This window comes from Podarcis vaucheri (assembly GCF_965113315.1).
Source record: "Podarcis vaucheri genome assembly, chromosome: 4".
NCBI classification, from domain to species: domain Eukaryota; kingdom Metazoa; phylum Chordata; class Lepidosauria; order Squamata; family Lacertidae; genus Podarcis; species Podarcis vaucheri.
In genome coordinates this window covers 81242855-81264270 of record NC_138762.1, presented here as the reverse complement: position 1 = coordinate 81264270, position 21416 = coordinate 81242855, and the positions used below count along the sequence as shown (strand labels likewise).

The following is a 21416-nucleotide window of genomic DNA, read 5'->3' as shown; positions in this document are numbered from 1 at the left end:
ATGGCTTATGCCATAGTAAATTTGTAAGGAGCCACAAGATGCTTCCCCCCTGCCCTGCTGCAACTGTCCAACATGGTTAAATGTTGTTACCTTTTTAGATAATGTATAATAAATGTTTTTAAACCTTCTCAATATAAAAAAGAATGATAGAACATAATTTGGCACGCACTGTTTGAATTACAATTATGGTCAGCAAAGTAGAAAGTCAAATAAAATGTGAATTCACCCAAAATAAAATTGCAATTTGGTTTTGTTTGTAGAATTCTAACTATACTGTGTAACAAAAAATAAAATCTATCAAAGGCTTTTTTTCTTGCAGTGCTTTTTAGCAGTTGTACAATTTGTTGAGCAGAACAAAGTTACAAAATTGCCATTGATTACTGTACCCTTCTTCTAGATCAGGGTTTTGCAAACTTGAGTCTCCAGCTGGTTTTGGACTACAACTCCCATCATCCTTAGCTAGCAGGACCAGTGGTCAGGGATGATGGGTGTTAACTTATTTAGACTTTGCAGCAACTTGCTGCCAACATAGTAGTAATAGTATTGCAGCCTTGTATACCAATTTATATTATTATTTCCACAGCAGAGTTCCCGACCCTTATCCTTGTCTGGTCATGTTGGCTTTGATAGTTTACCAGATCAGTTGGTTAATAAATATATCCAACAGGGCTTCTGCTTCAACATTCTCTGCATTGGTAAGTAAAGTAGCTGCTAGCAGTGAGTTGTTTTATTTTAAAACTCATTACTATTGAAAAATCTGAAGGAGAGGAAAGTGACAAAGGTGTTGCCCTTTTCCATTGGTATTGTACTACTTCAGATAAACAGAATTACTTAAGTGGGGTTAAGTTTTCCCAAGCCCCAAAAAGTTTGCAGCAAAAATAGCATTAGAATAAATATTATATGCATCCTTTGAGGAAATCCCATGGCATAATGATCAGATATTGCTATCAAGGAATAAAAAAGAGACAATGGCCTCTCTGAACTAATTCCTTAGTTACAGTAAATGCCATTTTGCATTCCACCCCCCACCCCCTGGGGAATGTGAAAAAAATCAATTACCCTCATTGTGTTATGGTGAAATTTGTGTGGCGTGTATGTACATTTTTTATCTGTCTTTAATTGTAGGGGAGACTGGAATTGGGAAATCAACTTTGATTCATAGTTTGTTTAATAACAGTTTTGATTACCGCGTGTCAACACACTTTCAGCCAAATGTACGACTTAAAGCTGAGACGTATGAGCTCCGGGAAAGCAATGTTCGATTGAAATTGACCATAATAGAGACAGTTGGATTTGGTGATCAGATAAACAAAGAAGAGAGGTTAGTATCTCCTCACTTGAATAATGTCATATTAATTTGCCAAGTGACATGCCATCTAGGATCTGACATTTGCGTCATGTAGTGGTATTGATAGGCGTATTGATTTCATTTTATTAAAATTTATTGACATAGTTAACACACCCACACATAACCAGAGTTATTTAGAGAAATGAGGTAAACATTTCCAAATTTATGACTTATCAGCAAGACTTTCACTTTATGTGTGCTGATCTGGAAAACAATTTCAGTTATCACTAAATTGACAGAATATTTTAGAAAAGCACTCCAATTCTGATGACATTGTCTAGGACCCAAATACCTACTTCATTCTTACCCAAAGGCTTATGTGTGCCCACTGCAACTTTGACTTTCTCCCCGACTGAGCAGCTGGAAGAAGTCTGCTGCCTGTCACATAGGAACAGCTGTTTGAAGAAAAACAAAGTGCCTTTAGGCTAGATGAACAGTTATTTGGCTTTGGGCCATTTTCTTAGGATGAATTGGCATGATCCAGTGATTCTGTGTATTTTATTTTAATTTTGTCGGTTGTGTTTTGTTACTTTTATTTGCTTTAAATTGTATTTTTATGTCTTGTGAATTTTATTCACACTTTTGTGTGTTGCCCTGGAATCTTTTGAGGAAGGGTCGTGAAGAAATACCTTAAATAAATAAAGTTAATGGAATGAAGGTCCTGTCATGTGTGGAACTGAAGCGCCATTGAAACAGTTATGGCCAAGGGCATCTGAAAGCAATTGGTTTGTGCTGGATTGTCAGTCATTCACAAATCTGCTCACCATTTCCCGTCTGGTGATGTCCTTTCCCCTCTGGCGAGCGTGACAAGCCGTCCCCACCAACTCAAGCTGTGTGCTCCTGTATCCTCACTCTCATTTAACCTGTTCCCAGCACCATCTTTTCCCCCTTCCCAGCACTTCTTTGTGCTAAGAACTGGTTGTGTGTGAACTAACTACGTTATTCCAGTGCAACCTCTTCTCTTCCACCCTGAGCTGAATATAATGGGGTTGTGTGGTGCTGCATATTGGGCAACAATGGCAGCTTCCCTACCCATCGTTGTCTAGTGCTGAGTGTCCATTTCCACAGGTCAGGAAAGCTGGAACTTGGAGCTAGGCTGAGTTCTGGGGCTTCAGCAGTGAAGAAGCTCAGGCAAGCAACTTAATCTGACGCTGAAGGCTCAAGCCGTTTCTGACTCTCAGACCATGATCCAAGCAGTTGTTTCTGTGTTCTTCCCACTCCTCCCAAGTAGCCTCGTGCAGCTAGCTGAGTACTTACTGTCTCCTCTGTTCTTGTGGCCCTGGGGGAGATGAGGGGAGGTGTGAGAGCTGGGCAGCTGGGGTCAGGACTGTAATGGACAGGCTCTGGGTCTGCCTCCTGGTGACCCAGCAACCAGTGAGAGCTGGTGAAACCGGCAGCCAATCAGGAGAGCGTGTGTGTGTGGAATTCAAGTGAAATGCTGACAGTTTAAGAGTCATATAAGGACTTTTCTGTCTAGGCGGGCAGATGGCATCTCTGACTATCTTAGTGGGCTCAGATAGTGATTATCTGTCAGCAGGGACAGTCTGAATTGGTTTTCAGAGATTGGGATTTTACTCTCAGTGGGAGAGGGACTAACTATCAGTGTGGGCCTGGTATCTGTGCTTGACCAATTGGAGAGCTAGACAGCTTTGACAATGATGCTTGCTAAAAGCAATTCAAAGGTATATAAGGCACTCAAAGTTGGCCCATTTGTCTTCCCTTCAGAACTAGTTAGAAAACATACTTTGCTGCATTGCAATTGATATTGACCACCTTTACCCTTTTCTTTTCTGTATTAGGAACTTTATAATAAATTATTCCTTATAAACTATTTCTGGTGTTTTCTGATAAATTGTCCAACTGACTGGCAAAAACCTTACAAAACTAGAATCTGCTTGATCGTTGAAAGAGCTGCAATCAGATATCCCAATTTGCTTAATGTCATATCTCCAGAGAGGTGACCCTAAATTAAAATCATTTTAAGATTCCCTGTCTGAAACTTGGGAGAGCCACTGCCAGCCAGTGCAGGCAGTAGTGAGCTAGATGGACTCATGGGTCTTACTCAGTATGTGAGGCAACTTCCTATGCTCCAGGTCAGGGTAAAGCTTGAACCCTAACACTGAGAAACTGGAGAGAGAGGAGGTAGAGGCAACTGCTTGTTTCTCACTTTAAGCAATGAGAAGAATGGGCTGTTACAGCAGTCACAGAGCTGGGAGGACAGATTGGGGGGGGGGAGGCAACGAGGAAGCAGCATGGAGTCCCCTCTAAGCTCAGGAAGAAGTTAGGGGGTCATTTATGTGATGCTGTGTTTTAAAGGTGCTTTGCAAAACACTGAACTGTATGGAAGATCACTTGCCGTTTTGATCTTCCTCTTCTTCACACCTGTCAGTGCTAGGCAGTGCTCAGTGCATGCTGCCCACCACACAACATATCCCACTCCTCCAGTTAGTATGGGCTGGAAAGGACGGGGATGCATTGGTGCGTGAGCACTGCCTAGTGCGGGGAGGTATTAAGAAGGTGGCGTTGGTAGTTTAGATTCACAAGCATCCTGGAGAGGAGCTTGGAAGAGCTGTGCAACATCGCCCTTCTCAGCTTGGGGCTTGGCAGGGAGATAATGGGATAATTGCTGATGGGGCTGAGCTTCAGAGGTGATTGCCTCCAAAGTTTTGTGTGAGGTCAGTAAAACACCCAGTTATTTTTCGGCAGGGTTGAGGCAACTCCCGATTTGGTTACCAAGGCCAGCCAAAATGTATGGATTTCTGTGGATGTGCCCTTGTTTTGGTTTAGGATGATAATATTCAGGTCAAGAGGCTTTGTCTTTTTATGAGCATATACTTTAGAGGATAATTTCCTAAGATTTCCTAAGAATTTCGCTGAGTTTATACTAATGTCACTGCTGTTTTACTGTCCCTTGGCAATTTGTGTTTATCAGTGTATTAGAGTTAAACTCAACCTTTGTCCTCTTACATCAAATATTTCCCCCCTTCTCTGCAGCTATCAGCCAATAGTGGATTATGTAGATGCACAGTTTGAAGCCTACCTCCAGGAAGAGCTGAAAATTAATCGTTCCTTGTATAATTACCGTGATACTCGTATCCATGTGTGCCTCTACTTTATTTCACCCACAGGGCATTCCCTGAAAACTCTTGATTTAGTAACCATGAAAAATCTTTCTAGGAAGGTAAGATATTAAAACCAGAATTCATTCAACTTCAGTATTTTATGTCGTGGTTTGATAAGGCTCTAACTTGTGCAAAATATTCCCTGCTAATTAAAATAAATGCTCGCCATGCTTTTAAGATCTTACAACGTTGAGTAAAACAAGCGCTACTCAGAAGGTGAGAAAAATCATTTTAAATTTAAGTACAGAGTCTTTTGCAGATACTTAAATACTAAATCACAGTGGTTCAGCCGACTATTTAAATTTTTTACTTTTATAAAGCAGCAACGTCAGTAAGTAAGTTAAAACTCTAGTACAGTTATATAGGCAGAATTACCTTCTTATTCATTTGCCAGTCGTCACTTTAGTCTTGTCTGGTACCTATCTTCCAATATGGCCTAGTTCTAGCTGATGATGTAAACCAGAGGTGGGGGCCCTCCAGCCAGAGGACCACATTCCCTTGTCAATAGTTTTCCAGGAGCCACATGGCAAGAGTAAAGGATGTGACTTTTAGAAGGCTGTTTTCCAACCACATAAATTTAAAGGTCTCTACATATCTCTCTATCAAGGCAAGCAAGAGGCATAACCAGTCTCCAGATACAACTTCCGTAAAGGGTATGATGCCGGAAGGGGCTGAGGCTATGAACCTATGCCTAAGCTGTACCTTTCTTTGAGGTGTACCTCAAACTATTTTCAGGATTTTAAGGCAACCTGGGTTTAGGTAAAGGTAAAGGGACCCCTGACCATTAGGTCCAGTCGTGGCCGACTCTGGGGTTGTGGCGCTCATCTCGCTTTATTGGCCGAGGGAGCTGACGTACAGCTTCCGGGTCATGTGGCCAGCATGACAAAGCTGCTTCTGGCGAACCAGAGCAGCGCACGGAAACGCCGTTTACCTTCCTGCCAGAGCGGTACCTATTTATCTACTTGCACTTTGTGCTTTCGAACTGCTAGGTTGGCAGGAGCAGGGACCAAGCAACGGGAGCTCACCCACCGACCTTCTGATCGGCAAGCCCTAGGCTCTGTGGTTTAACCCAAAGCACCAGCCGCATCCCTAACCTGGGTTTAAATGGAGTTTAAAGCAGTAGTTCATTTTATAAACATGAGATTTGACAATGTTGGCCCCGAACTAGGTTGCCTTCAGTCTTACGCTTTCCCCTCCACCACACAATCACCTCTACCTCATAATTCCACCCAACTCTTCCACTTGCATTTCCATTTGACTATAGGTGGATAAACTTTAATGCACAGGTGCAGGTCATTTTTCAGCTGAGGGCCGTTTCCCCTTCCAGGCAGCTTTCTGAGGGCCACTTAGCAATGATGGATGGGGCCAGAGGCAAAAGGGGATAGAGGAGCAACAGATTTTATCTTTGTAAAGTAGGTCAATTTCTGCACACACTTGCACACCCCTCTGTCCTCCATCCAGATAATAAAGAAGCATCATTGAAAGAGATTCCCCAACCTTACTTTAAGGGCAGAAGATTGGTTGCCATAAAAATCCTAATCAGGTATTTTTAATGTGTGGAGGACTTAAATCTGACCTTTTTTTTTTAGCTTGTAGCTGAGTCAAGGGAAGATGTATAGAAATGTGTATAAAGTACAAAAACCTTACACTCCAAGCAGCGATATAAACATTCCCTCCTATACCTTTAGCCAAATGGCAGGCAGACAGGAAAGCTAGTTCTCTGCATGATTCATACCATATCAAGGGTTTTCACTTGCTTACATTTGCCAATAGTTCTTCAGAAGCTCTGAAATGCTGTCAGCTCACAAGGGATATGTTTGGTTTGTAAATGAGGAAGGCAAAAGAAAAGGCACATCCAGAAACAAGAAACGTATTTCACAGTAGCTAGCAGTACTTTTGTTGAAGTACAAAAAGCCTACAATTGCTTGCAAGGGAATCATTGTGGAAATTGTTGCCTTTTTGTTAGGTAATTCATTATACATAAAACATTATACAAAAAGAAATACATCGATGCCCTAGTAAAGCAAAAAAAAACTTTGTGATGGTGACTGTTTTTGATGATGATGTTTTATTCTGGTAAAGTTTTCGCAGTATTTCTGATAAAATGGAAAACTGAGCTATACAGATAAGTAGAAATTGCAAGTTGGTTATTATTATTATTTTAGCAAGCTCATGGTACTGAAGAGCTGTTTTGCTACTCTGTTTAAAAAGCACCTTGCTTTTTCAGTAACATGGTAATTTGTGTTTAAAAAGTTCAGATTACTTGTAGATTTGGCTTTTATGAATACAATACTTCTTATTTCTTTAATAGGTGAACATTATTCCCCTTATAGCCAAAGCTGATACAATTTCTAAAACTGAACTACAGCAGTTTAAGGTCAACATCATGAGTGAACTGGTCAGTAGTAGACTCCAGATATATCAGTTCCCAACAGATGATGAGAGCATTGCTAACATTAATGCTAACATGAATGTAAGTACTTCAACTACAAGTATTAGAATGTAAGTATTTTAATGGGATTTCACCTTATTTTTGACAGGTGTGATGGTCTTTCATGTAATTAGGCTACATGTTGTATATATTGCATTTTTCATTTATTTATTCTTAGTGTTGACAGCAGTACAAATTTATTTACTCTCTGTTTTGCAGGCACACTTGCCATTTGCAGTAGTGGGGAGTTTGGAAGAGGTAAAAGTTGGAGACAAAACAGTAAAAGCTCGCCAGTATCCTTGGGGCGTAGTGGAAGGTAAAGAAGAGTTTGAACTCTCACTTTTTCCAGAATTAGTTTCCTAAGATAGCCAGCAGTGAAAGTAACTTTGCATGGTTAATTGTCTGCTTCTCAACTGATAAAGTTCACATTTTGCAGCATCTTTATAGAACTGCTTTCTTCTTTTTGAAGCCACCTGAATGAGCACAACATCTTTTTGTCATATTTGTGAACCAGGCAATATTCTAGGCTTCGTGATTTAAACTAGTGATCTGTAGCAGTACCATGAGTCTACTGTTCCTTTCTCACAGGCACATTCTGCAACACGTTATCAACACAATAATATTGCATTAGTGATGGATTTAGACAGGACATGTATCAACCAGTCTGCTTTATTAGTTGCACAGTGATACTTCCCCAATATTATTGTATTGTTGCCATCTGGAGGGGCACTCTTGCACTGTACAGCAACAAAAGTGAAACAGCACACAGAACATTTGTGATCTAAAAAGGCACAAGATTTCAGCAGGAAATTATGGGACGCACGCTTACCAGCCACAAAGCAAAAAGTCAGCTTGTCAGCAGTCTGGATTGCCCACAGCAGCCGGAGCTTGCTAGGATTAGTTTAAGGAGAGCTGCTGCCTCAGAATTATGCTGAAGCCTTCTGAGACGTTATAAAAGCTGGCCTGAACCCTCTTATTAGCCCTACCCACTCTGAGCAACTGATCCTTCTTTTAAAGGACCATTCTGCAAATAATGGCGTTTATGGTGTGGAAGTGGTGAGGGATGAATTGGAGGGGTGTTGTCTGAGCTGGAGACATCCAGTGAGGTCATATAATCTGGCCTGGATGGTGAGGAATTGGGGAGGGGGTGGTACCTCTTCTGCCTTCCAGTACCTCCCATCTGCCTCTGAGCTGGCAGATGCATTTGAAAGGGGAATTTCCTGATCCCATATTTGCAACTGCTACCCAAGCCTCTCCTTGTGGTTCAGGAGACCCTTGCAAAATGTATGAGATGAATAGGAAATACTGCCTCTGCTCAATACCTCCCCTGCAACCTCTTGTCCCGCAATCGCAGTGTGAAAGGGCTTTCGGGGGGTGTTTCCTGCATCCCATGGTAAATTCCAATAGGATAGAGGTGATATCTTATTTTATTTCATTAGTGGAGAATGAGAACCACTGCGATTTCGTGAAGCTCCGGGAAATGATGATTTGTACAAATATGGAAGACTTGATAGAACAAACTTGTTCTGTTCATTATGAACTGTACCGGCAGTATAAACTGGAAGAGATGGGCTTCCGAGACACTGATCAAATCAGGTAAGAGAGCGAGCCTTTCCTATGTTTTTAATAGTTAAACCAATTCCCAACATGGCTTTTGTAATTACTTCTCTGAAGGTATCTTGAATCTTAAGTGTGTAATTAAAACTGTTTGCACACCCCCTAGCCAATTTATGAGGGTGCAAGGGGGGAGGAGGGGGAGGAAAATGTGCTATTGCACAGACTTCTGCTAGTGGGGGCCCTTTGTTGAATCTGACCCCATAGCTTAGCTCCAAGTAGCATGGCAACAGCACGATCGGGGGAGGAGCGAAGTGGCTGCAATTTTCCTTTTGGGTCCCCACGTGCTTATTCTTTCTGTCTTAAGTCTAAGCCATGTTTTGGCTTTGTGTTATATGAGTACAAGGCTTCTGAAAGCTTTATAAGTGTACTCCACATACATAGTTGTTTGTAAGTGCTAAATACAAATCTTAGGTGGTATTCAATTAAGACTTACTCAGAATAAGACCCATTAAAATTAATGAACAGGACTAACGATTGAAATGTACCCTGAGTAAGTCTTAGTTAAATACCACCCATCGTTTTTAAAATTAAGTACATAATTATTTCAGTGTTATATTTCCGTAAGAAAAAAAGCAAATTCCTTTAACTTTTAGAAACTTGGAATGGTATCAGTTTCTTTCTGTGAGCCAGGATAACATAAAATTGGGTTCCTTAGACAGAACTGTGGAAGCACACTACAACTTGATAAATCTGTATCTTTGTTTTGTTTTTAGGATTCCAGATTCCAAAAAGACAACTCATAGAGAAAGGTATGTTGCCTTATAGTGTAGAATGATGGAATTAAAGTTTTTTAAATCCTGTCTCTGTGTGTGTGTGTGTTTTAGAAAGATACAGCTTGGTCTTACAGGAACCAAATGTGACATGATCCCGGTACTGATTTGGAACTATTATTGAATTCCCTCAAGTGCAACTCAGAATGTCTCCAGCTGTGTACTAATTCTTCATCTTACAAATATGGGTAGGGGACCATAGACCCCGGAGAGAGGCACTTCCTGTTGGATTAGACAATATCTAGATCAGGTGGACAAATAGCCTAAGTTGGTATAAGGAGTTTCCTATGTTCTTAAATACCAATTAAATTTCTTTCTTTCTTTCTTTCTTTCTTTCTTTCTTTCTTTCTTTCTTTCTTTCTTTCTTTCATTCTCATTGATGTTCTAAACAGATATGCAAGATGCGTGCTGGCCTCAAAACAGACTTTATTTACAGTAGTCGCTGCAGTACTAACATTTAACTTCTGCAATAGAACATGATCTGTGACTAGAATAAATAATAGTGTAAAAACAGGGAACTTGACAATTAACTTGCCTTAACAGCGTTGGTAAGATCAGAATAAAAAAAGGGGACACAATCTCACCTTGGACATAACCTTTCTGAAAAGATGCTGCTGTTCTTCTCCCTGTTAAACAGTAAGGCGTTGAAGACGTACCTTCCAATGTGAGCTGGTAAATTGTCCCCCCCCCCCCCCGTTGTGAGATGAACTTACATTTGGCTCTACCTCCACTCATCTAATGCACATCTACGCCGCTCTGAATCCAGCACTGGCCTTTGATCCCCCCCCCCACTTGTCCAATACTTCTTGCAGCCTACATTTACACATGGCAGAAGCATGACATTAACTTGGATGGATTCATTGGTGGTTAGGGGTGTAGACTCATAATTTCCATAGCAGCCAACCAATAAACATCTTGCATCGCAAGTTGTTGCTAGAAATGGGATGAGCCAGCTGTTCCTCCCAAACTTGCTTCTCTAGGAAAAGTTAAATGCCTGGCTAAAAAGGAATGGGTACAGATTTGCAAAGGGCTAGCTTCATCTGCTTACATCCAAGTAGATACTGAACTTGAAGAAGCTGTAACTGGTTTTGTTATCCCAGTTTAAAAGCAGGGGAGAAGCACATGTAGCAGTTAGACTTGGTGCAATAAGATGATACCACCTAACGCTGAACCTAGTTAGAGTGTAAAACGGGGTGGAAAATCTGTGGTCCTCCAGATGTTGCCTGGGGCTGATGGGAGCTGGATACCCAACAACATCTGGAGGGTGGCATGTCTCCTGCCCTTGGTGTAAAAAGTTACAAAAATGACATCTTAACATCTGGGTTCCTTTAAAAAGAATTTGAATGCTTTCTAAGCTAAAGGCACCTTTACTCCTTAACAGATGCCAAGAGTGAGATAGTTGGAAGACCTCTGGCTGTTGACATTGTATGTATTACAGTGAGATTGGAATCAGCTTTCAACTGTAAGATCAGCATGTTTTACTCTTTGTCTGGTTCAGAGTAGTCTCTTTACTGGAAAGTGACTTTGTAGAGAGAATATCCAGTTGTCAGTGTGCCAAAAAGGAAGGACACATCCAGCATTCTGAGAGGAAGCTTAAAAAACTGATAGAAGAGATTCTAGACTGACATGTAAAGAGGAGAAGAAGGGGAAAGCCAGGCAAACAATGAGAAAATGACACCTTCTTTTGCCGTCAAACATAATCACTACAGATTTTGAAATGTGGCAATAATTCCAGTGGGTACATTAGTTGATGTAGATAGATCTGTTTGGTGGTCTGCAAATGCACAGTGATAAAAGAACTGATTTTTTTCTGCTGAACAGGAAAGTGTGGAATAACACTTTCTTGAATTAATGTTGTCTAATCTCACAAATCAGAATAAATGCATGTTAAATACCCTATGACTATGTTGTCTAATAGCTTCATAAGCAAATCAGGCTGAATGTTCATTAAACAAGTCATCTGGAAGTGACCAAATCTTTCCCAAATTAAGTTCTATTTCAATTGATCAGGTATACTCCCAAGTTAGATGCATTTAGGATCAAAAATAAAAGCCCAGAGCCACCTATGCTTTGTCCGCTTCACCATGATTAATTTGTTGCCCTGCATTCTATTCATAGCACCACTGCTTGTCCTGTCCTAACAGCTTTTAGAACCAGTTTATAAATTTAACAGAAGGAAACACTGAGTATGGTGAGACAGCAGACTGCAACTGTTCTCACCCAGCCCCTTAATTGCGAGATGTAACTCCAGTGCACACCTTCTTGAGCAAAACATCTCCTTGTACTTTTAATCTCCCTGTGAACTTTCACAGTCTCTCGTGCACGGGAAAGCTGATCAAATGTGGTTGGGTTTTGTAAATAAAATGGGTGAATGCGGCCAGCTCTGAATGAAGGCTGTTTTACATTTTATGGTCCTCAGTCTGCAGGAGACTTATGAAGCTAGGCGGATTGAATTCCTTAACGGATTACGGCAAAAAGAAGAAGAGATGAGGCAAAGGTTTGTTCGGAGGGTCAAAGAGAAAGAAGTACAGTTGAAAGAAGCTGAGCGAGAAGTAAGCCCATCTCTCTTATAGTTCTTGATCTGGTTGTAGCCATAGCTTGAAGACATTACGTGGAGCAGCAGAATAAGATGGCTAGAGTCTAGCAAAGAATGTACTGGAGAGAATGATTCTTTAGATCCTGATCATGGCTGGAATTCCATCACGAGTCAGGACCAGGGAGACTTGCAACTAAATATTCAGCTGTGTCCCAAATATGTCTCCTCCCCTGGTTTGTTTGTGTGTGTCCACATGCGCATGGTACCTCCCTCTTCATCCCTTCCCAGTGTCTCACAATGAGTGGCAGAGCCCTTCCTCCTCTTTCTTGTTCACACAGCTGGAGCCGATTGGCTAGGCACGTTCAGTATTAAGGAGAAGGTTATTAGATTCTGATTTGGTAGTTGATGTGATTTATTGTGGTTAGGATGGTCTCTACAGCAGTGTTGCTGTGCTGGGTCAAGCCATTTCTTTTTCTGCTCCCATTTGCTACGGTTGAAAATGGGAATGCCCCACGTTGCATAATACAAATGAGATAACTGCCATACTTAGAAAGACGAGAGATATGTGTGAAGTGCAAGCCAGAGGCAGATGGAAGCCAGAGAGATAGAAATACTGAGGGAGCTGAATCTCCGTCCACCCCTATCGTTGGCGCCTCTGCGCACTGCTCAGACATTGGGGTGGTGTGCAGCAATGTTAGATGGTGAAATAGGCATTTTATCTGTGGGGGACTCCATTTTCCTGTTCAGCTGTTCAGCACACAGGGATCATCAAGTTCATGTGGCAGCTTGCTGTTGATTTAGATCAGAGTTCCAGGAAACAATAGAAACAGCCTTTCATAATTGCATAATGATAGGGGTGCCAACTTGAATAAAATATTCAAGTATCCCAGGTAAACCGTGCCCTGCATAATAGATCCTAGGACACACACACTATTTGAATGGCAGTGCCAATCAACTGGGGTGTGTGTGTGTGTGTGTGTGTGTGGCAGCTCTCTCAAATATTTTAGGGTGGAGAGGGGGTTGAAGGGACTTAGGCCCCTAGGAGTTGGCTCCTATGCTTAATGACATCACAAGTTGATCTAACATAATTTACTGAAATCAGTCTCCTTTGGTTTAAAAGTAAATTGTTGACCAGAAGCTTACAGTATAACTCAGAGTATCATATGCATATTGAAAGATGGGCTGATCAAGGCAGTAGGCCATGTTGTTCAATTGGGAAATGTTTGATCTGTTCTTCATTTAGCAAGAATTGGGAAGTTAACTATGCGATGCTCTGAAAGAATTATACCCCCCCCCCTTGAAAAAACTTTTATGAATAAAACTGATGTCCACATTTGTCATTAAAAAGAAATCAGTTCCAAGTTACTCTAAGAAAAGGTTTTAGCGCACTTGTGTCAATAAGTGAACTACAAAAATAGTTAAGTGAAAACTCTGACATTTGTTAAGGAAATCAGTCTCTGTATTTGACCTTGTTATTCCTGAAGATGGTATGTTAAGTGCTAGGCTACCATCTTGTGGCAGAAGTGATATTTTTGTGCTTGACTTTAGCTACAGCTGGAGTTCGAACATTTAAAACGGCTTGATCAAGAAGAGAGAATGAAATTGGAGGAGAAAAGAAGACTCCTGGAAGAAGAAATTATTGCATTCAATGACAGAAAAGCTGCCGCAGAAATAATCCCAGGGAGGCCACTGCCCCCTACGCCCACTGTTGGTTATAAAAAAGATAAGGATCGGAAAAAGTAAGTAATCAATTCCATAAAATCTTAGGATTTGGATTTTAGGACAGGGTACACTGTCCGGTTCAGATAAATATTTTAAGCAGTATAAATTAATCAGGTACCAAATATGGGGGGGGGGGAACCATTTTGTATTAACTTGTTCAAAACTGTCTTACTGATACTATCAGACACTTTTACGAGAACTCTTATTTCCTAAGGGATCAAGGTTTTCGGCTTGAGCTCCTGTGCTTTGATGTCAGAGATCAGGAATTTGTGAATATACAGGAGGAGAGAGAGAAAGAGAGATTAGAAAGGGAACGAGCCCACAGGGAGCACCATGAATAGAATTTGGAAGCAGTTTGAAAACGTTATATGGTTAAGGTATGTTACGTTTAAAAGTCATAGAAAGCAGATCCATATGGCCACAATGTGTGTGTTTTTTTTCATTCCTAGGAATATTCTGAAATTCACAAAAGTCTTTGTGGTTTTGTGGCGATGACAGAAGTTATTACAGAATTATAAACAACCTAAAAAATATATTGTGGAGAAGGGGGTTCTTGCTGCGCTAACTGTTCTGCTCAAAATTCCAACTACTCTAAGGAATAACTATGCTAAGCAATTCATTTTAATGCTAGAAATCTGCTTTTAAATGATGACAAGGTCATTAAATGATCAGAAATACCATCGTCTCAGTAGTGACTGTTGGGCAGCATAGAACAATTTCCACAAACTTGCACAACAGAAATCTGATTGCACTATGTGACTTTCTTTTCTCTGACCTCCAACCCCTTGCACGCCTCTAATTTTATCCCCCAGAGGGGTGGTCCCCCTGCTGAGAATAGTGTATATAAAAGGACATTTCTTTTAAGCTGCACTAAACAGAGGAGATTTTGGGCTGCAGGGGGAAAGAAGGAGAAACTCCATGGAATGGACAGATACCGATTCACACTGCATTTACTCTCACCTGTGAATTAATTCAGGGGTCAGCAACCTTTTTCAGCCGTGGGCCACTCCACCGTCCCTCAGACCATGTGGTGGGCCGGACTATATTTTGGAAAAAGAAAAAAAAGAACGAATTCCTATGCCCTACAAATCACCCAGAGATGCATTTTAAGTAAAAGGACACATTCTACTCATGTAAAAACACACTGATTCCTGGACCATCCGCGGGCCGGATTGAGAACCCTGGGCCTTAGGTTGCCCACCCCTGATTTAATTCAACCTTGAAATACATTCATGGAAATTACTAAATGTTCAGCTATCAGGGCACATTCCGAAGGGACATGATGCAAACACTTTGCTGAAACTAAGCAGGTTTGAGTTTGATCAGTGACTGGATTGGAATCTGTCAGGGAAACCCATGTCCACCACCAATGAAAGAAAGGTAGGAAGAATAGCCACATATTAAATAAATACGATTTAGCAACTATTTTTAATACTTCAGAAGCCCGTGTACCTGTTTTAGTCATTTGTTGCTATCACATCAGGGAGAAGGCTAAGCTGTAAGCCTTCATGTGCCATTGAGTTTTGGATGAAAGGACCGTTAAACCAAGGAACCTTCATTGCAGTCTGAAGTGATTCAGTCAAAGAAAGTCTGTACCAGGGTGATATTTCTCTACCTTTGAGTCAGTTCAAGTTCTCTCTATTTGGTATTCATCAAAATAAATATAAATACATGGAAGACAAAAGCTTTAATACTTTATGAATAGTCTTTGCTTTCTGTGGAGAACAGGTGACCCTAATATAACTCCTTCTGTTTCAGCGTTGGCTTTATGTGAAAGAAGAATAAATACAAGAATAAATTCTTCACAGTTCTCTATGAAAATACTTGGGTCACCTTCCCCCCTTTTAATGCAAGTTAACTTGAAAACTGACTCCTGTTTAACAAAGGGAAAAGTATATTAAAATGTATAATTAGTATCACATAATGTGCTGTTGGTTGTTGTATTAAAATATATAAAATGACAGTTATTTTAAGCTATTGATGTGCATTTAAAGTATATACCCGTGGCCAAGCTGTACTCACTTTAAGTGCTGTACCTAAGATCACTGTGCCACAAAAGAATTTTTATTTGTGTTATGAATACTCTTAGCATAGAAATGATTATATATTACATCTGTTTTAAAGAACTGGTGCTTCTTGAATGTGTTAACTGCATATCAGTGAATATCCCCATTTGAAACATTTGTTGAACTGAATAAAATATGTAAATCTGTTTCAGAAAACATTTTCTTTTCTGGAAATGTTTTTTTTAAAATAAATGCACATTCTAGCTCTGTGATAAGCTTACATTAAAATGGGCCATGATTGCTTTTGCAATGGCAGTATTCATGCAAACATATGCTTTACTTGAAAATAGATATTGAGAAGTATTGAGAAGGGAATCTGGTGTTCCAAGAAAAGTCAAAACCGCACTGGACTAGGGCAAGCCCCCTTGTACGAGGTTAGGCCCAGGAGTTCCTTGCAAACAGATCTCTGCAGACAATCCATAAATCTGCAGAGTGACATTCTAAATATGAATGTGCCCTTTAAAAACTGCCTTGAGAAAGTTCAAATGGTGAGTGGTACGTATCTTTAAAGCAATGGCAAGAGTTCTTAATGACCTTCCTTGCTAAATTGCTGAAATGGGGATGCGGGTGGCGCTGTGGGTTAAACCACAGAGCCTAGGAGTTGCCGATCAGAAGGTTGGCGGTTCGAATCCCTGCGACGGGGTGAGCTCCCATTGCTCAGTCACCTAGCAGTTCAAACCTAGCAGTTCGAAAGCACGTCAAAGTGCAAGTAGATAAATAGGTACTGCTCTGGCGGGAAGGTAAATGGCGTTTCCGTGCGCTGCTCTGGTTCGCCAGAAGTGGCTTAGTCATGCTGGCCACATGACCCGGAAGCTGTACGCTGGCTCCCTCGGTCAATAAAGCGAGATGAGCGCCGCAACCCCAGAATCAGTAACGACTGGACCTAATGGTCAGGGGTCTCTTTACCTTTACCTTAACCCTGTAACTGGGAGTAGCACAAATTGTTTTGTCAAAGCAGGTTTTTGATACGCGATGGCTGGTTATAGATGAGGAAGAGTGTGATAACTTAAGGCAGATGGCAGAGAGAGCTATCACTCAGGCTGACATTTCAGAAACACATTTTTATGTCCTGTACCATGTCACTGAGACTTTGGTTAGTAAAATACTCCCAGAGTCTTCCATTAGAATTCATAGTAAAGGGAGACCTGAACTTAACAATACAGTTGGAACAAAATGAACAAAAGTGTTTGGTTGAGGGTAATACACACCTATGATGTACTTACTTTTCTTTTTGATGTGTGGCACTTAAGGAATCCAGGAAAAATGATAATTGGGAAGTGGGCAGTATTTTCAGTTCAGCTATTTTTAGCTGAATGAAAATTCCCTGGTCAGGGCTTACTCTTCCCAATTTCAGAAATATTTGAAGAAGAAGAAAAGAGAGCGCAGAGCTGTCAGTTTCAAGTCAACTGCCTTTTCATGGTTATACTTTTAAGACGCTTTTACTGTAGTGATTTTTTTTTAAAAAAGAGATCACAATATTTGTAGATGAAAGTCCAGCAATAGGCTGGCGGGAAGGGAGCTGGCCTATAAACTTTGTTATATAAAAAGCAAAGACATTTTTTTAAAAAAATCAAAATTCTTATCAGGGCAATACCCTTGGTAGGACAACCAAAATATCACAAAATAGTGTGCAAGTCTCCTTTTTTGTATATATTCATTGTTAAATATATATATGTGTGTGTATATATAATTGCAAATCAAATACAACTGTAATTTGTAAGTGGAAAAAAGGGAACCTTATTAATGGTTGAGAAAACACAACCCCCATGCTAAACCTGCCTAACCAGCAATCCATTTACGTAAGACAAGCGAAGTAAACGTGATGAATTAGACACCATACCAAGCCCATAATGTAAAGCGGGGGTGGTGGTGGTGGGAGGAGATGGGAGGCAAGATAAAGAAAGAATCCTGCAAGCAAGCAAATATATGAAAGTACAACGAAGCAGATCCTGTAAAGGGAAAGTAAAAGATGATAACATTGACAGAATTAAGCATTCCAAATATGCTCGTAGTGTTAAGGTAGGTGCTGTTATTTTCACTGTTAACGTAAGCAATATAGGACTACTATGTTGAATTAAAAATATCTGTTTTTGAAAAGGCAAGGAAAACTCTCAGTTTCTGAGTCAGTTTCTCCATGAATGCTATATACCACACCTTGTGATACCAATAAACACAAACCTTTCCAATGTTTGACCAGAGTCAACCCAGCTGCCATCAATTAAGTGGTCAATTAGGTCCTGATCTTTGAGGTCTGCACCTGTGTTAAGTGCAAGCTTTTGAGTTCTCCAGGGCTCTTCATCTGGGTAAATGGTGAACAGAGCAAGCAAGGGAGGAGAGGAAGAAAGTTTGCTGAGTTGAAGCCACAGAATCTTCATCATTTAGGAGACCTAAGATGGAAACAGCAAGAAGGTAAGAGACATTCAAATAACGATGTTATGTGGTAGGCAGATTGCACCCAAGCCTTCTAGGAATAAATAACATATAATGGTTGATGCCCTGTATTTGAAAGTAAACATTCAGGTGCTAACCAGATCCACCTTTAGGCAAAACTCACAAGTTCCTTAATACAGTATTGGAAAATAGAAATAAAGAGAAGTTAGGCAGCTGGTAAATTAACAAATCGGGAATTAACTATATTTTCTGGCCAGTTGTTTTTTGTTAGTGGTCACTCCCAACTGCATTGTTCCTGGGCACATCCTGTTTGTTCTGTAACATTTCATTGCTTTGCCCTGTAAACATTAGTGAGACACATTAATGCCTTCAGTACACCAATCTCAGTTAATCTAGCATTTCCATGTTCCATATCTAGTAATACAAAAATTCAAAGTGGATAGGGGATTTGCTCTAATTTCTTTTGGTAGGCTTCTGATGTCAAAACTCACGTTGTTAAACTAACTATGCATACCATTCACCAGCAGATGCTGCTCAACAGCCACTGTTTCATCGCTTCCTATTGCGCAATCCTTGCAAACGAGCAATGAAATGCCCTATTTTTCTTCATTTTAATTAACAGTTTTATGTAATCTACATCCTAACCCTTTGTGTATTATTCATACATTTAAATGCTAAAATCAGTAGCTTCCTCTAGGCTTCGAGATGTATTTATGGATTGATTCAGTGCTTAAATCCAAGACACCTATGAATAAAAGATTGTTCTCTCGTCTCATGATATGGATGATCAATCAGGCAGGCAGGGCAAAAGCGTGCTGGATCCAGATGATTTTGGCCATTGAGCAGGAGGTCACTTGTAAAGAGCCTTAATGGGCCTGCCTGAGAAGGCAGTTGCAGAGCTTAGATGTGGCAATTCAGAAGGTCATATTGCGTATTCACATTAAACACACTAGTGTGAGGGAATTGTGGAACAATTAGCCTCACATAAACAACATGCTTAAGTCTCCTTAATGCATGAATAGGTTAATACCATAGAGTAAGCCGTCCAGCCAGGCTCAGCCTATGTCACTTCCCCACACTGGAGAGCCAGTGTGCTGTAGTGGTTAAGAGCTGTAGACTCAGGATATCAAATGCAAACTCTTCTTCTTCTTTGGTTGGACTCAGCCTCCATGTGAAGTCAGTGTGAGGAAGCCTGAGCTGGTTGCTCAGCCGCATGGCATTAGCCAGCTTATTTTTCAGACGAAAAGATTCTGAAGCTAGGGTGTTACCATTTTGTAACCAAGCAACGTTTAATTGCCTGTGTATTGTTTTGGACGGCTGTATGGAAAAACATAAATCTAACCTTTAACGAGGTTTGTAAGTAACCCATTTTACGTATAACTTACCAAACGTACCATCTACCTGTGTGCTAGGGAAATGGGATACTTTGGAGTTCAGTGAAAAAGCCACATTTTAAAAGGTTTGCAGTCTTTATTTCCACGCTTTTATCTGCTCCATGTTTTGCTGCGGTTCTCTCACCAGAGAATACTTGCCTCAGGCTTGGGTCTTGGCTTCCAGGGTTTCCAACAATAAGCACCCTGACACCCCCCTTCACCCAAAAGGGACTGTGGCTTCCTTCTTTGGTAAATGCAGCCTCTTCCCAAGCTGATGCCAGGTGGGCCCCTCAGGAAGATCTCAGCATCTGGTAGGTTCCTGTGAGAATAAGGATCCCTTGAGATACGCTGGTCCTAGGCCATGAGGAGCATTAAAAGCCCAAACCAAAACGTTGAACTGTGCTCAGGAGGTGGGCATAAAGTCAGTGCAGTGTGGTGCTATTAAAAGGTGGCTTCACTGACTGTAACCTAAAATAATGGTGTTTAGCTGCTCAGAACACTAAATCCGTTGCTGAAAACACTAACCCCTATTTCCTCATGACCTTCTCTGCTGTTGGGCAGGTCTGCCCAATCACTGGACAGAGTGAGACAAATTCTTTTGTAGGTATGTGAATAGATGCTAGGAGAGAGGATACATTTATTAGATATTATCCTTTCCTTACATTTGTGATTTCAGCAGAGTGCATCCCTTTGCAGCTTAAAAGATAGGCTAGTTTTAGCCTTTTGGTTTAAGTCATCCAGGATGCTTTAAGGCAGACTGGATTCTCCCGGTATTTTCCCCTTTAAACAATAATCAAACACATAGTCTTGTAGAAAGTAGCAATAACATTTACCCAGAGTTTCTGTTGCAGAATAACAGATACAGCAGCTTTGTTCAGGCAGGCTTAAAATGGCAGTTCAGTTACAAGGACGTACTTTAGTCTAGCTTAAGATGGGGTCTGCGCCGTAGGTCAGATTTAGCAGTGGTTCTCACCTTTTTTTGCTTGATGATGAAGTTGGAGGAGAAAGAGAAGAGGTTGTGCCCAGGTAGGTAAGGACAATATATATCGCTACACCCTCGCCTTGACAGGGAACAGTGGGAGAATCTTTCAGAGGGGTCTCTCTAGCAAACATACAGGAAAACGGTGAGCTTCAGCTCCTATCCCGTGCCACTGTAGGTTTGACTGCATTGTAAATATCCCACATCCTTAAGTGCCAGATTCCAGGGGAAGAGATGGTTGAAGGCAGCGTTGGGGGACAGAGCTGTGCCCTCAGGTGTGGTGGAAGATGCTGTCCTGTTGCCAGTTCTGAATTTTTCACGTAGAACGGGAGGAGGGCATCAGCCGGTGATTTGCCTCAGGTAGCAAAATGTTTTGAACTGGCCCTGCTGTGGAGGGCCTGCTGCGATGAAAAGTGACGCAAATGAAAGCGAGGAAGGTCAGCTCAAATCAGCCATCTGATTCTCGCATCTGACACTATAAACTGGAAGCTCCAAATCGCAGGCATTTCAGTCGGGAGCCGTTCTGTATGGCTCATGATGAGGTAATGGAGGGTCCCAGCAAGCAATTTCTTTTCTGCTCCATTTTGGAATAGATACTGGGTTGCTAGGCAACATTTTCCATGTAGCTTGCTCCTCATCAAGCGAACTAGATAAAAATCAAAACAATTTTTTTAACCTTCTCCTGGGTCAAGTTATTTTGGCAATGTGACAAGATAAATTAAGTTACGGAAATCGTCCTCAAAGGGAGATTGCCTCAAGTTTAACCTGCCGAGGTCTCATCCAATTTATTTATAATCTGTCAATAAAATTCTTACTGCCTGATAATCTGTCAAAAGAAATGTTCAGCAAAGGGGGGGAAACTTGAGACTAAGAGTGTAGAAAGGAAGATTGCTTGTTCTATTATATTCAAATAGATTATTGAATATTACTTTATTTCATATAAGCCATTCTATTTTAAAGTTATGTTTTATTAGGACTTTCTGTATTGGATCAGATTATTATAAGGTGTGTGTTGTTTGTTGTATATTTTGTTGCTGTAAACTGCTTTGTGTATAGTAATA

General features: G+C 40.8%; 1 protein-coding gene and 1 long non-coding RNA gene across 13 annotated transcripts in view; both read left to right on the top strand.

Annotated features, from left to right (window-relative positions):
• The window catches only part of SEPTIN10 (septin 10), a 50603-nt gene extending 34833 nt beyond the window's left edge, over positions 1-15770 (top strand). For 4 of the 12 annotated variants that reach the window (XM_082218720.1, XM_082218718.1, XM_082218708.1 and 1 more), the window contains exons 3-13: positions 584-695; positions 1126-1321; positions 4343-4529; positions 6782-6943; positions 7121-7217; positions 8341-8497; positions 9232-9267; positions 11708-11840; positions 13373-13563; positions 13761-13923; positions 15305-15770. In XM_082218720.1, coding sequence (XP_082074846.1) covers positions 584-695; positions 1126-1321; positions 4343-4529; positions 6782-6943; positions 7121-7217; positions 8341-8497; positions 9232-9267; positions 11708-11840; positions 13373-13563; positions 13761-13887 — 1398 coding nt within the window. In that variant the 3' untranslated portion in view covers positions 13888-13923; positions 15305-15770. Of the gene's footprint in view, positions 1-583; positions 696-1125; positions 1322-2852; positions 3031-4342; positions 4530-6781; positions 6944-7120; positions 7218-8340; positions 8498-9231; positions 9268-11707; positions 11841-13372; positions 13564-13760; positions 13924-15304 lie in introns of those variants that run through there. The other 8 variants (XM_082218722.1, XM_082218721.1, XM_082218717.1 and 5 more) reach the window with 5 other exon arrangements.
• Positions 15771-16323: 553 nt separating this feature from the next.
• Positions 16324-21416, top strand: part of LOC309530201 — a 46019-nt gene continuing 40926 nt past the window's right edge. The window contains exon 1 of the long non-coding RNA XR_014218669.1: positions 16324-18021. This is a non-coding gene — a long non-coding RNA (uncharacterized lncRNA). The remainder of the gene's footprint in view (positions 18022-21416) is intronic.